We start from the raw sequence: 15,438 nt of genomic DNA on the forward strand, positions 1-15,438 counted from the left end.
GGGAGTGTCTGTGGTGAGTGTGAATGAGGTGTGGACAAGGGTGAGGAGGTTTGCGGGGCCCAAGTGCTCCTTGTTGATGCGGGAGGTGGGAGGAAGCCAATTCGCAGTTATTTGGAGGCCTCTGCTGGCCACTCAGTGGTGGGGACCAGGGTGGGGGTGGGGTGGGCAGGGTGAGTGTTCACAGAGGCAGGAAGGGGCCTGGGGTATGCTGGATCCCTTCTGTGCACAAACACTCCTGATCTCAGCCTCACTGGGGGTTATCTGGAGGGCATCTCAACTTTATTTCACTCACCCCATGTGCCACACTGTGCCAAGGACGCCACATAGGATTTCTCATTTCATCCTCACGACAATCGCTGAGGTAAACACGGTTATTGTCCCCATTTTGCAGAAGAGGAAATGGGCTCAGAGGTCACTCGGCTAGTGTAGCAGTCATTAGTGCTGTGCACCAAATATTTCCGGCTCTCTGCTGTCCGTCACAAGGCAGGACTGCGTGTCCTCTGATGTTAGCTGTGGCCACGTGACTGACTTCGACCAGTGACGTTTGGGCAGAACGGACACATTTCACTTCTAGGTGGAAGCTGTCTGAGCTACTGGCGCCCTCGCATTACATCACGTTGTTGATCGAGTTTACGTGAGAAATAAACTTTTATTGTGTCAGGCCACCGAAATTATGGGCGGATTTGTTACCTTGGCCTAGCCTAGCCTACCCTGGTTGAGATAGTGAAGGGGCAGAGCCAGAGTTCAGAGCCCTGGTCTGTAAAGATCCCAAAGGGCCCAAGTGCCTTCGAGGACTCTACCCGCCTGTCTAAGACACAGAGGCCCCCTTTGGCTTCTGATCTGGACAACTTCTGGAGCAGGAGAAGAGGGCAGGGAGCCTGTCTTGCCTTCCCTTCTTTCTACTCCCTATGATTTGACTAAGATTTTGCCATGTTTCCGGATTGCTGGGTCCTCAATGAGCATGGTTTCCTGTCACCCCCTTGGGGGCTCCGAGTCTTCTGGTCAGCTGTGCTATCTCTCAGGGGTCTTCAGGGGCCACGCTGAGAAGTAATTAGAACAGTTCCAAGGGACTTCCAGTGCCTCTGCCCATCGCTTGCCTAGGAAACAGCTCTCAAGTTGGGCATCAGGACACAACTGTGTTAACCCCAACCCAGAGCTCCTAGAGGAAGCCAATTGAGGATCCCACAGATCTTCTCAGAGGCACATAGAAAGTAATAAGAGCTACCCTTTTTTTAACATTGTTTAAATGCTTCAGATCCCTACTGTCATGTAATGCTCACAACAACTCTAAGAGGTAGGAACAATTATCATTCCCATATGAACAAAGGACACCAAGAGTTGCCCAAGGTCATGCGGCAAGTGATGGGGGTGGGGGGCTTCGAACCCACCCAAGCAAGCCAATTTCCTGCGTCACATCATAGTGAAGAATAAGAATGGATCTAGACCTTGGCAGCTGCTGAGCTGAGAAAGAGCAGAGCACCTTGAGAATTCACCTGCTTCATAAGTCCACACAATGACCTGTACGCAAATGTTCACGGCAGCATTATTCCTCGTAGCCCCAAAATGGAAATAACCCAAATTTCCATCGACAGATGAATGCATAAGCTGGTATATATCAAATAATAGAATACAATCAGCAATAAGAAGGATGAACTATCAATGATACAGCATGGATGAACTTCAACATAATTATGCTGAGTATAAGAAGCCAGACCTGGGCACCGGGGGTGGTGGGGGGCCCGAGAGAAGGGAGGAAGGGGCGGTGAACAGAACTTGGAGGGGCAGAGGGGGCAGGGGGATCGCTATTAGGCACCAAGAAATTTGGGGGGTGGTGGATACATCTATTATCTCGATGATGGTGTTGGTTCCACGGTTGTATACACATCTTTCAGAAATAATCAAATTGTGCACTTTGAATATTTCCAGTTTCTTATAACTCAATGAACTCTTTTAAAAAGGTAACTTGCTCCAACTTCTTTGGTCAAACAGGGATGCAGAATAGCTGGTGACTTTTCCTGCGTCACTGGGACAGCAAACTGGAGTCTTGGCCACCTAAAAGGCAGCTGAGCCCCCTGCCCCGCCCCCTGTGGACCGTGCACTCATTGGGGGTCCCCTCTCCCCCAGAAGGGACAGTGCTGGGGAATTAGCACAGAGAGGGGAAGTAGACACAAAAGGAGAAGGAGCAAGCAGGGAGTCAAGCTGGAAAAGCCAAAGAGAGGGGGAAAGAAAAGAGATGACGAGGAAGGAAGAAGGGAGGGGGCAGACCCCTCTCCTCAAACCTGGTGGTGAGGAGGGGGCCTTCGAGGCAGTCCTAGCCAGGACCCCAGAGAAGTCAGGTCCTCTCTCTTACTAGGGCCACCCTAGTAAGGCCCTTCCTTCCGATTAACAAATAAGCCCCACCCTGCCTAGGAGCTATTGATTTGCAGTCCCCAAGGATGCATCATTTCCTTGGATTTTAATAGACATTAGCTTCAGCGAGACCCTGCAGAGCAAACTGTCAGCAAACGAACATGTGACACTTTAAAAATGGGGGTGGGGGCAGTGTTGGGAGACTCGGAGAGGTGTTGGAGAGGTGGTGGTGAGAGATCACACAAGATTAACCACTGAAGTACACTTCTTTTACAACAATGTACCAGACTGGGAATGTTATGGGACCGTAATGAATGCCAGCACCCCAGGCTGTGCGTATGTGCTGAATCTCTTGGGATGATTTTAGGAGAATTTCAAAGCCCCTTTGACCACAACAGCCTGCATTGGCCTGAGGTGACATAATCTCTTGAAAAATGAATCTGTGTCCTCTCCCCCACCCCCGTACTTCCTGACACTTGTCCAGTTGACAGAAAGGACACTCTGCCTTGAGGAGAATTAGACGAGACTGGGGAGGATGCAAAGAGCGATGAAAAGAACTTTGTCTTCCTCTTTAACTCCCAAGCTAGGTTGGAGGAGCCAAAGAAGAGTTTGCAGTCATAACCCGAATTAGAAAGAACCCAGAGGGAGAGGCCATAATCTGTCTCCCATCCCTCCCTCCCCCACCACAGACTGCCCCAGCGCCCCTGGGGCTAGCCAAGGAGAGCCAGGAGATGGGAGGCCCGGGCCTTGGGGGAGGTCAAACTCCAAGACCGAAGACCAGACGTGGGGTGATCTGGAGAGATAGTCAACCTCTGATAGTGGCTGGCACTGGGGCCCCTGGGCGCCACCTGTAGACCACTCCTTGTGGTCACTATAGTGACCCCCCACCCCCCCTCTCAGAGGGGACAGCTCACCTATGGCAAATGCAGAAAAGGCCCCCCTCAAGTCTGCACGCTGCCTGAGAATAGCCCTGCACAGGACACCCGCCCTCAGTGAACCCTCATCCCGATTTGTATAAACTAACCCAAAGCAAAAGGTGGGGTCTCTGCCCCCCCCCCCCCAGAGAGGCAGTGGTGATATTGGGGTGGCCCTGGATGGTGGGGAAACCCACCCTCGTCACAGTAGGTTAAATATTATCAAACTGCCGTTTCATAGACAAAAAGGATAAAATATCTGTGATTTCAAATGATTCAACCAAATACACGTTGTTTAGCAGTGAACTTGGTGTGGTCTCGTGCATTCACCCTCCCTCCCTCCCTCCCCACCTCCTTCCTTTCTCCCTTCCTTCCTCTTCTCCTAGCTTGGGATACAAACTTGATAAAGAAACTCACTGACCTTGAAGAACTCACGGTAGAAAAAAACTTTAAACTCCTAGTCACACTACAGGGTAATAAATGCCATAATAAAAGTTACCACACACTACGGAAGAGGCAACTGAGTGTAGCCAGGCCATCGGGGATGACCAAGGCCGAGTGCGGAGGCATTTACTGGGCATGGAAAGGCACGGCGAGTGGGGGCACGAGCGTGGCCTGTGGGGCTGAGTTTAGTGCAGTGGGCGGTACTTGGCAGGTTGTGGGAAGGGGATGCGGTGAGGAGGGGGGAGGCGGAGGGTCAGGGGGCGTTGCTGGGAGATGCTCACAGAGATAGGAGAAGTCAGCAGCTCAAGAATGGTGTCCCGGCTCCTGTCCTACACTGGGCTTCACTACTTCTTGGCCAAGTGACTCTGGGTAACTTAGTCTTTCTGAAGTTGTGTTTTCATCACAGAACGGGATTCACAATGACACTTATTTTACAGGTGGCAGGGCAAACACTAAACGAGATGTTGCAGGCAAGGCACTTAAGGACCTGGGCTTGACAAATACTGGCTACTATGGTTCTACAGAGGGGGAAGTCAACGGCAGAGAGCTTTTGAAAACAATACACAACTGGAAGTTTCTCCACGTCCAGGACTTGTTGTCCCCTGCACATTTCACTGGCCGCTCTAAGGTGTGGCCCAGGGAGCCTGAGGTCTCCTCCTGGCTCCTCCCACTCATTCAGGAAGTTGGGTGTATATGGCTCTTTCCTCCTCTGGGTCTTGGTTTTCTTTGTCTGGGTGGGGAGAGTCACCTGGCACTATAAGCTGTCAGCCTCATGACAGGAGTGACATGTCATTGGGATCAGATGCCAGAAAAATGGGGATCAAGATCAGCTCTGGGTTGGCAGGGCCTTCTCTAGTGGCTTCTGCAGAGGCAGGAGCTGGCTTCTCCATCGCTGGACTGTCCTGGGAGCTGGCAGGGCTGTGGGGGATGGGGTCTGATGCAGAGCTACCTGGGTTGGCAGTCAAGTTGCCTGCTTGCTTTCTTTTTTTTTTTTTTAATATTTATTTATTTTTGGGAGAGCACAAGCAGGGGAGAGGCAGAGGATTCAAAGAGGGCTCTGTGCTGACAGGCTGACAGCGGTGAGCCCGATATGGGGCTCGAACTCACAAACCGTGAGATCGTGACTTGGGCTGAAATCAGAAGCTCAAGAGACTGAGTCACCCAGGTGCCCCGCCCAGCTTTCAATAAGTGGCCTCAGGACCCCTCTGAGCTCAGTGTCCTCTCATCTAAAAGCCCAGCTCTCTCACCAGCCAGCATCAGACAGGATCAAAACAACAGCATCTTACTAAAGGCCACTCGGCCACATCTAGAGCAGGGCCTACACGTACACCCGGACCAGAGCCAGGGAGCTCCTCCCCACTCTGCGGATAGACTGGAACTGAGCCCACCCTCCACGGTGTCCAGGGGTCCTCCATCTGAGCCTCACGCCCTCCAGAGCGCAGGGCTCCTCTCCTCCCCACGGCCAACATGAGGCTCTGTGACCAGCCCCTCCCACCAGCTGCAGCCCCGCCCCTTCTGGCAGAGCCGGCACCCAGCGGCTGGGCCCCAAGTCTGCAGGGAACCGCGGGCAGAAGATAGGGGTGCAGCAGACACTGCTTCTGGCCGGTGCCCCCCAGGCGACAGAAGGTGGCCCCACCGGCCCCTATGGGTACCCGGTCTCTGTCAGATGGTCCTGCTGAGAGGAGGGGCTTGTCTCCCCCCCAGACCTGTCTGGTCCCCTTCACTCCCCCCTCAGCCCTCATCCTTCCACACTTGTTCCTTTTAGGCTTTATTGAAGTGGCCCGGCAGCTACGTGTGGGAGGGGCTGAGGTGAGATCCAGCGTGTGGCCCCTGGAGGCAGAGCACCTCCTCCCTGTCTCCCCGGGGCCTAGACAGACAGCCAAGGTGGCTGAGGTTGCAGAACTGAGGCGGGTGACACTGGGCAGTGAGCTAGCGAAGGGCCGGGCCCACACTTCCCACCATTTTCCTGCATTTATTTAACAGTCACTGAGCCACTGGTCTGTGCCGAAAAGTGCTCAGCTCCAGGTAGAGTACTTGGAACAAAGTGGACCTGCTCCTGATTTTGTGAAGCTTAGCCTCTGGCTAGGGTAACAATAAACAAGCGGTTTTGATCCCCACTGCACTCGAGGAAAAGGCCCGCCATGTTTCTGGGCCAGCCTCCAGAGGGTCTGGAGGGTGTCCGGGGAAAGCTTTCTGCAGGAAGCAAGAGCAAAGCTGAGATTTCAAAGATGACTAGGAAGGGATCCATGGAGTTTAGGGTTCATGGAGTTTTCCAGAGACAACAGCACTCTGGAAGTCAGAAGTGAGGGCAGCTCCCCCTGGTGGGGCTGGCAGGAGCCGTGCGTGAGGTCCAGATCCAGGGAAGGCTTCTAAGCAGAGGGCAAGGGTTTGCACGATGTTCTGAGGGTTTGGGGGTGCCTTTAAGGGTTTTAAGCAAAAGAATGAGACAACAGGCTTCTCCTTTTAGAAAGATCAGAGACAGGCAGGGAGGAAGAGAAGAGAGGAGCTGCTGAGACGGCAGTCCAGAAGCTGTTGCAAAGGAAGAGGCATGAAATGTTGATTGAATAGGTCAGGAAAGTCACTGTGGGCATGAAGACAGGTTGGAGAAGTACTTAGGAGGGTGAATCTGTGGGGCAAGCTGGGAGCCCAGGGCAACACCCAGACCCCTGGTTTCAACAAGGGGTGGGTAGCACCCAAGAGTATACCAGAGTAGCAGCAGCCTATGGGGAAAGGACAGTGGGGTCGAATTTGGACACGATGCACTTTTGGCACAGGTAGGACATACGTGAGGAGTTGCTGGGGAGAAGGATACAGAGATGTAGAGGTTTAGTCTAGCCACATGGAGCTGGGAATTTTCAACACAGAGGCAGCTGATGTGTGAGCGGCTGAGAGCAACCAGGAAGACCTCCCGAGTGGGAAGAGGGATCAAGGACACAGAACCTGAGAGGTAGATGGGCCAGGGGAGAGCTCACAGGGAAACTCTGGGTTGAGCACTTGAAAGGCAGGAGGAAATTCAGGAGAGGCAGTGGTGGAGACATGTCAGGAAGGAGGGAGAAGTCTATTGTACCTCATGCTGTCTAGAAATCAAGGAAGATAAAGATAAAAGAGGTCTCCTGAAAAAAAAAAAAGGCGGAGGGAGGGAATCTCCTGGATTTGCAACAAGGTTGTGGAGATATTGGTGAATGTGGGCACAAGGCAGGCTGCATGGGGATGAGAAATGGGAACTAGAAATGGAAATGTGGATGAGGAGACAACCCAGGTAAGAAGTTTGCTCTTGAGTAATGAACTAGATAGATAGATAGATAGATAGATAGATAGATAGATGAGAGAGAGATAATAGATAGACCTCAGGTAGGTAGACAGGGCAGCTGTGAGGCCATGTTGGTAAGATGGAAACACCTTGAATGTGGTCCCTGCAGATGGAGGGAGCAGGGGGAGAGGGGAGGACGGGAGACGGGCTGGGGTCAAATCCGAAAAGCTGGCTGGAGGAGATGCCAGTCTTCCACTGGGTCAGGAGGAAAGGAGAGCAAGAGACAAAAGCATTGGCAAGCTCATCAGTTTGGTAACAGGAGCTGAGGGAGGGACCTTCTGGCGGCCTCTGCTTCTCTGTGGAGGAAGACAGCAGGCTGTCGAGGGAAGGCGTGGGGGAAGCCAGTGGTGTTGAGGTTTGAGGAGCGGAGAGCTGAAACGGTCCGGGACCACACATCTGTGGCCAGGGCGAGTCTCCCTGCCCTTGCCCTTGCCCTTGCCCTTGCAGCCTGGGGCCTGCCCAAGGAGCCCGAGGAGCCCACCCGGGGGTTTGCCAGGAGGCTGCGGGGCGGCCCGGTGGTCACCACAGCCACACAGCCACCAGCGCTGGGCAAGCTCGGTGAAGGGATGGCAAGGAGAGGAAAGAGTATCCAGCGAAAGGCACCGCTGGGACCCGCCGGGCCTATCTCTGCCTCTCACTGGCTGTGTGACCACAGGCACGCCACATCACCTCTCTGTGCCTCCACTGCCACATCCTTAAATCCCTTTCAACCCTTAAAAACCCTGCCTTGCGAGGGTGCAATGAGAATGAAATGGACGCTGTGTGGAAATGCTTTGTACCTAGAACATAAAACACCCCACGGCGCGGGACAGCGTCTGGCACACAGGAGGTACTTGGTAAGTAGGAGCCACTGTGACTCATCACTGCTTGGTGTGGGTAAGAGGAGCTGTGGAAACTGCAGATCCTTGATATCCCGGGGCACAAATACGTGAGGGACCTGAGGCCTATGTCAGTGGTGGATTCTGGCCAAAGGGACACGGTCATAGCTTCAAAGAAAGTGGGTTGTGGTGTGGCCTGGGATGTAGGGCCATTGCTTCTAAGGCCGCCAGGCCCTCCTGCGGCGACGCGGCCCCGGTCAGTGGAACTGGCCATGCACTTCTAGGAGAATCCACGTTCTCCACGATGAGCCCCTCTCTGTTGCACGCAGGATAGCTGCCCAGAGAGCCCCTCTGTTCTCCTGGGCCCAGGCTCCCGAGCCTGTGCGCGGGGTTCCTGGGAAATGGGATGGGGAAGACGGATGAGTGAGTGTAGAAGTTTCCAAAACAGGAGACAGGCAGGGGCCAGGGGCCAATGGCATAGGCCTGGAGACTTTAATGTCCTGCTGGTGGGAGTGGCCTTATGCCAGACAGACACTGGCACTGACTGGGCCTATTTGAAAGACATTAGAAGCTCCATCCAACCATGCCTCTTGCCAGTGAGGAGAAGGGCCTGTCAATCTACTTCTTCCGGACGTGTTTTCCGGTCGTTCCTGACCACCCCTACTCGGCCCATCCATTCAGCTGCTGAGAGAGAGAGGGGCTGCCGTGGTGGGCTAACCCTTCTCGGCCCCAGCCACCCCTCCCTCACCGTTGGTCATGCTAGCTCTAAGCCCATGCTGCTGCTGTGCGGAACCTCACAGCCTGCGGGGGATCAGGGTCTCCTGGGAGCCCTGATGCTGGTCAAGGCTCCCCAGCGAGGACCTGAGGCTCAAGCGTCCCTGGGCACTGGCCATGCCCTCTGGGGACTCTTGTCTTTTCAGTAGCTCTGTCGCTGCCACCTCCACATCCTCTGGTTCCATCTGGCAGGCATCTGCCAGGGCCCGGCCTGTCACCGTGACAAAGTCAGCATCAGCCGCCAAGGTGTCCAGGCCTCCTCGAACCAGAGCCTGCAGGGAAGAGAGAAGGCTGGGTGTGATCTCCTGGGGAGCTGCCTCAGGGGTCTGCCTCTGTTGGCTCTACCCTCTCTCTACCCGAGGACATCACAGGGCCACCCCCGAACGCAGCCCACTGCTCTGTCCCAGCCCCCATCTCACCTCCTGTATCAGCCGGGCTGTCGCTGGAGTCTGGCACCTGGAACTACTCTCCTTGGTCCTACCGTGGTGGGATGCTTCCTCAGGCCCCGGGGCGGGGTCCCTCCTCTCCCCAGGCAGGGGAGGCTCTGCGCCGGCACGCTGTTCCAAAAGCACAAAAGCAAAGACCCCAACAGGGATGCTGGAGCCCGCTGGGATCCGGTGAAACTCTAGCCCTAGGGAGCCTCAGCCAAGACTCACAGAAAAGGGAGGACCCAGGAGTCTGGTCCTTTCTGTTATTAATGGACAAATTACCACCACACCCTTCCTATGCATAGAGTTTCTTCCCAGGCCTGTGCCCTATTACCTGGCAGAGGGTAGGAGACGCCTGGGCCCCGGGCATTTCTCTCTGGGCCAGCTGTCCTTTTAACTTTTCCACACAGGATTTGCTGTGGGCTCCTGTGGGCAAGACAGGGCAAAGGCAAGAGGGGCCTGAGTCAACAGAGCTCTGCCTGGCCAGGCATCCAAACTCTGAGAGCTCTCTGAGACCCGTGGGGCTGTGGAAGGGGTCCTAGAGGTGGATGTAGGCTGAGGCCCAAACAACTCCAGTCCAGGCAGGACCCTGTGTTGTCCAGTTGCCCTTGTACTTGTCCTGGTCTTTGTGCTTGTGGGTTTGGGAGGGGGAATCAGGGCCAGAGTTTGACCAGCTCTGGTCAAGCTGTTTCTTAGTGTGTCCACGTGTGTTTGCATGCAGAAGTGTGTGTGTGTGTGTGCGTGTGTGTGTGCGTGTGTGTGTGTGTGTGTTTACACACCATGGAGCAAGGCAAGTGTCCTCATCTCCCTTGAACTCCAGCATCCTCAGGGCTCTTGCTGTCACACACAGCAGTCTAGGACCTGCCGGGAGATTGCCAGACCACCTGCCGAAGGGCCCCAGAGCCAAGGGGTCAGTCGTTCAGGAGCTGCCCTTCGGGCGAGTGGGTGTGAGTTTCTAGGCATGCCCCCTTCCCACCTCACTCGGTGACCTACATGACACCCTTGACCTCCGCCTGGATCAGGAGCTGGCCCTGACTGCTCTTCTGTCCCAGGCCCAGCTGATCCCACCGCAGCAGGCTCCCAAGCCAGCCCTCCCAGCCAGATTCCCCAAGCGTAAGGAACGAGCGAGGCTCCCCAGGCCTCTCTGGGAGAAGGCTCAGCTTCTAGGGTGCACAGAAAAGACTGACCCAGGATGCTTCGGGGCTGGCCAAAGGCTCCTCCTCTGGCAGCAGGCGTCTCTGTCTCTCCAGGGAACTCCCTTTCATAGCGGATGCTGAAATGGAAGCAAGGCTGGTGATAGGGAAGCAAGGCAGGCTGCTGGTTCTCCCACCATCCTGCCCCTCTATGGCCCCAAACATCCTTTTCCCTCAGGATCTGGACCCATCATTGTGTGCAGCCTGGACTCCAGGGCTGGTGCTCCCACTGCTCTGTGCCCAGCCAGTCCTGGCTCTCTAAGAGAAATGGGCCAAATACATCCCCCACTCCTCTCCTTTGTTCAATGGTCCCTGCTGTCAGACATGCCCTTCCCTCTACCCTTTCCACATTCTGTTCATCTTCCGAGGCTCAGCCCAGCCTCACAACCTCCAGGACACTGGTTCTCAACCTTGGTGGTACACTGGATCACCTGGGGAGCTTTAAAGACTAGTAGTGGCCATGTCCCATCCCCAGAGTTTGCGGTGAGGCCCAGGAACTGCAATTTTGAAAGCTCCTTGGTGTTTCTGATGCTCGGTGGAGGCCGAGGAACGTTGTTTAGCTCAAATCTAGGCCTTTCCAGCCCATGGTGATCAATATGCCTGCATTCTCAGGACACCTGCTCTTTGTGATTATTCGGTCACTATCAGGTCCCGTGACACATCTCCCAAGAAGACTACAATCCTTTCAGGGCAGGGCCCAGGTCTGGTGCTTCTGTATTCCCAGAACACCTAACACCATGGTGACCCAAGGTGCAGGTGCCTCTCAAGGCTTGAGGGCTGAATTCAAAGGGTCTCTGAATGCAAGGGCGTGTAGGCAGCTCTGGCCATGGGAAACACCTGCTCACGGGGCTTCTGCCCTGTCCTGCCCATTACTGAGGGTGTGCAACTCAGCCTTTCCAGGTCTAAGGTACCTCTAATCACGCGGCCTCCTATCTATAAGGGAAGGTCTGCTTGGACCTCAGCCCGCAGGTTGATTTCTGAGAAGCTCCCCGACTTCATCCCGCTGTTTTTTCATGAGATTTATGTAATCACGGATTATATCTGGTCGACAGCTCAGGGTGAAAGAGAGGGGGCCCAAACAGCAGTGAGATATCCCTGGAACCCAAATCCTACAAATAAACTTTATCTTTCCACAGTTGTAGTAAGCTCTCTTTCTAATCTAATACGTTCAGTAGGTCTCAGCTCCTAGACCTGCCGTAGATGATGGAATAAAGGAACCACGCAACGTTTGTGCCAACGCTGACATGAGGCTGCCCTCTGCTGGCCAAAGGAGTCTCTGCAGTCTGGGCCTGCCTCTTGCATTAAGGGGGAGGATGGATCCCAAAGGACACCAAGGCAAGCGGAGGACAACCTATATGTTTCAGGGTGTCCCCTCTCCGGAAAATCCTGGAACCCACTAACCATGTCTTCCCAGTCCTACCCCAGTACCCTTACACCCAAAGCTGGCAGTGACTGCCACTACCTGGAAAATAGCTGGCTGTTGCTATGGCTGCTGTTGTCACAGGCAACATTGGCATTGGCATTGGCATTATTGGTGTTGGCATGAGCAAGAGGGTTGGTGCGTGGATCTTGAGGGAAATCCTCCAAGAAGACGGGTGATTCCAGCTCTTCCATCTCTATCTCAGCAAACTGGAGGGGTCTCTGGTTGGCCATCACAGGGGGCAGGGAGTTGGTCCTTTCCATGAAGTTGTCCACCTGGCCAAACAGGCCCCCAGTCCTCTAGGGTCAAGAAGGAGAGCATAAGGGCTGAGAGCAGTGACAGGGAAATGAGAGCTGAGAGTGCATGGGGACTGCCATACTGGGATGATTTGCTGGGAACAAGTGATGGTATTAGAAGAAAAATCCTATAAGGCCAAAGGGAAATGGACTGGGCTGTAAGGCAGAGAAGAAACCACCCGCCTTCAGAGAGTTCTCAGTACAATGGGGTAGACAGGACACATCTAAGGAATGACATAGGAGACACAGATAGCCAGATAGGGAAATATGGTATCATGGAAAGAGCACTGGATTGGGAGTCTGGAGAACTGGTTCTAGTCCCACCTCTAAAACTAACTAACTTGCTAACTTGGATATCTCATATAATCTCCTTGGGTCACCACTTCCTCATGAATAACCCAGAAGGTTTTAACTAGGTCATTAAGGTCATTAAGGACCTTTTAGTTCTGTAGCATCATAAAAAACACTAGACAGCTAAGAATTGAGGGCCAGTGTAACTGGAAGCAGGTGGGGCATTTGACAATGAAGGGATTCTAAGAGATAGTGGCTGTGGGGACTTGAGGAAAGGAGTGAGGCTTGGTAGAGGAAGGGAAGAAAATACGTGTTATATTTGATAACTGACTAGGTTGAGTCACTGATTTTGAGTCCCAAGAGATGTGGGCTGTGGGTGTCTTCAGTTTCCAAATTCCCCTCCTATGTGGCTTCTCGCCCTCATTTCTATGGGATGTTGCTATTCCCTGTGCCTGGGACACACAGGGTGGTCATGGCCTTCACATACCCGGAATATCCCTTCCTCCATCGCAGCCTCCACCATGGCTCTCTCCAGCTCCTCTTCAGCTGTCAGGTCTCCTGAGATGGTGCGCCGGATCTCTGGGGCTGCCTCTTCCTCAATGGTCCGCAGTCCGGCCTGGGGACAGAAGCTCCGTGACCCCTCCAGTCTAGTGGGGGAGACCAGACTGCTTCCCATGGCCTTGCTCATTTCTAGCTCCAGCTCCAGCCCCACTCTCTCCTGGACATTCAATGTCCCAGGACTCCATGAGGCCACTAGGTCTTGCTCTGACTTTCTGGGATGGTCCAACTTCATGGGGATTTCATACCCTCTCCAGCTTCCAGCTGGAAAAATCTTACTCAGTAGAGTCTTTTAGACAAATGATCTCCTTTTACTGAATATGCCATTAATACAGTTTTTTAAGTTGATTAAAGCCATGGGACAAATCAAGATTGGTGTCACATGATAGCTTGCAGTGAGAACATGGCATCATTTCTGTGACATTGCTGTACAAGATGTATATCCCTAAATCTATCATGAAGAAGCATCACCTGAACTCAACCTGAAGGATATCCTGTAGTCTTCAAAAGCGTGAAGGTCTTGTCAAGGAAAGACCAAGGAACTGTTCTAGCTGAAAGAGTCTAAAGAGATATAACAACTAAATGCCATGTGTGATTCTAGATTGGATCCTTTTACTATAAAGGCATTCTTGGGACAGCTGGTGACATTTGCATGGGGCCTGAAGATTTGGTGGTTATAATGTCTCAATGTTAATTTCCTGACTTTGGTGGTTGCATTGTGGTTGTGTAGAAGAATTATGTAGGAGAATGCCCTTATTTGCAGGAAATACATATGAAAATGCTCTGGGTTGATGGAATGTCATGCTGGGAATTACACTTAAAATGGTTCATAAAAAAGGTGTTTGTATTTTACACACAACTTTTAAAATCATGACACTGTTTTAAAGTAAAAATTGCAATTGAAATAAGTTTTTGAGCACACAGCCCAAAGGCACACATATTTTTGAATTTGTAAATTGTGTGTACTATAATTAACACCAAAAAATAGAAATAAAAGACAGATGAGATGAAACAAAGTTCTAAATTTCTCTGCATGCCAATGGACCAGTTTAAGCACTCAAATCCCTCTTCTGAACCAATGCCATTGCCTTTGGGTCTGTCACCCAAAGATGGAGGAGCTCCTGCCTGGCTCCTCACTCACCCTGGAGCCCTCCTTCCCTCTCTGCCTCTGTCACTGGCCTTCAAGGACATGGAGCCTGAAGACCTGGCTCAGTGGAGTCTCTTGGAGGTCAGGTTGGGCTTACCTGGATTTGTATAGTGTCCTTCTTGGGCCGATACCCATAATACTCTTCCTGGCGCTTCATGAACTTCCGGAAGTGCTCCTGGATGAGAAACGTGGCGTAGAACTTCCCTACAGTCACCTCATCATCTGCAGAAGAGTCAAAAGCGATGTCCTGAAGGTGGGTAGGAATCTAAACTGGGTTCAGAGTGGGAGCCAGGTGTAGCCAGGACCAGGCGCTTCAGGACACTCCTCTCCTTGCTGACTTGGCCAGTGGGCGGTTCCACCCTAAGGTTGGCACCCGCCCTGATTACCACCATGGGGTCTCTCCAAGGTATTTACGAAGGTTCTGGGCCATTCTCAGATTCCCACAGGGCTTCCTGGAGAAGTCCCCTTGTCCCCTGCCTCTGGATGCTGGTCTCCCAAAGCAGCACCCACCTCCTATTGGAGGAATGACCTGGTCCAGGAGCTTCATGCTGGTTCTCTTCCAGATCTTCTTGATGATGGCCCTCAGCTCCTCATTGGCCTGCTCAAAGTTACCTGGGAGCAAGGGACAGGCAGGGGCAGCCCTAAAGTCACACGGCCCAAGTCAACTGCACTTGACAAAGACACCTAGAATTCTCCAAACACCTCATTCAACAAATGTTGGCCAAGATTTTGTTTGTCTATTTGGTTTTGGCAGCTGCTGTGCTGAGCACTGGCAAGAAGGGAGGGCATCACCATCCCCCTGGGGCAGCCCAACCCTTGAGTCATGTTTCCACACCCCACAAGCCTTGGCTTCCAGTGTTCAGAGTGGCTCCCTTTGAAGTCTGTCTGTCATCTCCTGGTCTTCTCCCTTTCCCCTCAAAATCCTTTAAATCCCCATGGCCCTCTGGTCTATTCCAAGGACTCTCAGGCAACCTTCCTGTTGCCCTAACGTGGTTTCTCTCACTCTTGGTCTTCCTCTCCTTGCCCTCCCAAGAAAACCTTCCCTGTGGTGGTCTCAGATCCCTGCAGTGGTCCTGATTGCCTTCAGGGACGGCTCTGATACAGCCAAGCGCTAAGTGAGGGCTCAGGAACCAAAGAGCCCCCAGCTTAAGTCCTTTCCCTGCTCCCATGATGTCTGCTTCCTGGCGGCAGGGCACTCAGCTGTGGAGGTGAGTGTGGGCTGCAAGCCCAGGGCTACCTGAGGTGCCCCTCTGCTCCCCCCAGAGCCACACCACAGGCAGCCCCCACCTCTGCACGAACACTGCCTTTTTTTGGGCCCCATTCAGACATAGCTGTGTGGGAAGAGATCCTTAGTGACCTTTCCCCTGCAGAGAATTTTTGAGCTCTCTCGAAGCTCTGAGAGGCACAGCCTGGGGTCCTCCTTCTGCTTTTCCTCATGGCTCTTGGTTCCAACCCTTAGCTCTGAGAATCTGGCAGAATCTGTACCAGAAAACTCA

The 15,438-nt window shown here is 53.2% G+C and overlaps 1 protein-coding gene across 2 annotated transcripts in view; it reads right to left on the bottom strand.

Moving 5' to 3' along the window:
- Window positions 1-8,297: 8,297 nt before the first annotated feature.
- The window catches only part of CACNA1S (calcium voltage-gated channel subunit alpha1 S), a 65,541-nt gene continuing 58,400 nt past the window's right edge, over window positions 8,298-15,438 (bottom strand). For both annotated transcript variants that reach the window (XM_078441106.2, XM_060644060.3), the window contains 8 exons: window positions 14,453-14,554; window positions 14,040-14,164; window positions 12,725-12,853; window positions 11,693-11,949; window positions 10,225-10,310; window positions 9,372-9,463; window positions 9,029-9,166; window positions 8,298-8,881 (listed from right to left, as the gene is read on the bottom strand). In XM_078441106.2, the coding sequence (XP_078297232.2) occupies window positions 8,630-8,881; window positions 9,029-9,166; window positions 9,372-9,463; window positions 10,225-10,310; window positions 11,693-11,949; window positions 12,725-12,853; window positions 14,040-14,164; window positions 14,453-14,554 (1,181 nt within the window). In that variant the 3' untranslated portion in view covers window positions 8,298-8,629. The remainder of the gene's footprint in view (window positions 8,882-9,028; window positions 9,167-9,371; window positions 9,464-10,224; window positions 10,311-11,692; window positions 11,950-12,724; window positions 12,854-14,039; window positions 14,165-14,452; window positions 14,555-15,438) is intronic.

The sequence above is a fragment of the Panthera onca genome, chromosome F1 (assembly GCF_046562875.1).
Source record: "Panthera onca isolate mPanOnc1 chromosome F1, mPanOnc1 haplotype 2, whole genome shotgun sequence".
NCBI lineage: Eukaryota > Metazoa > Chordata > Mammalia > Carnivora > Felidae > Panthera > Panthera onca.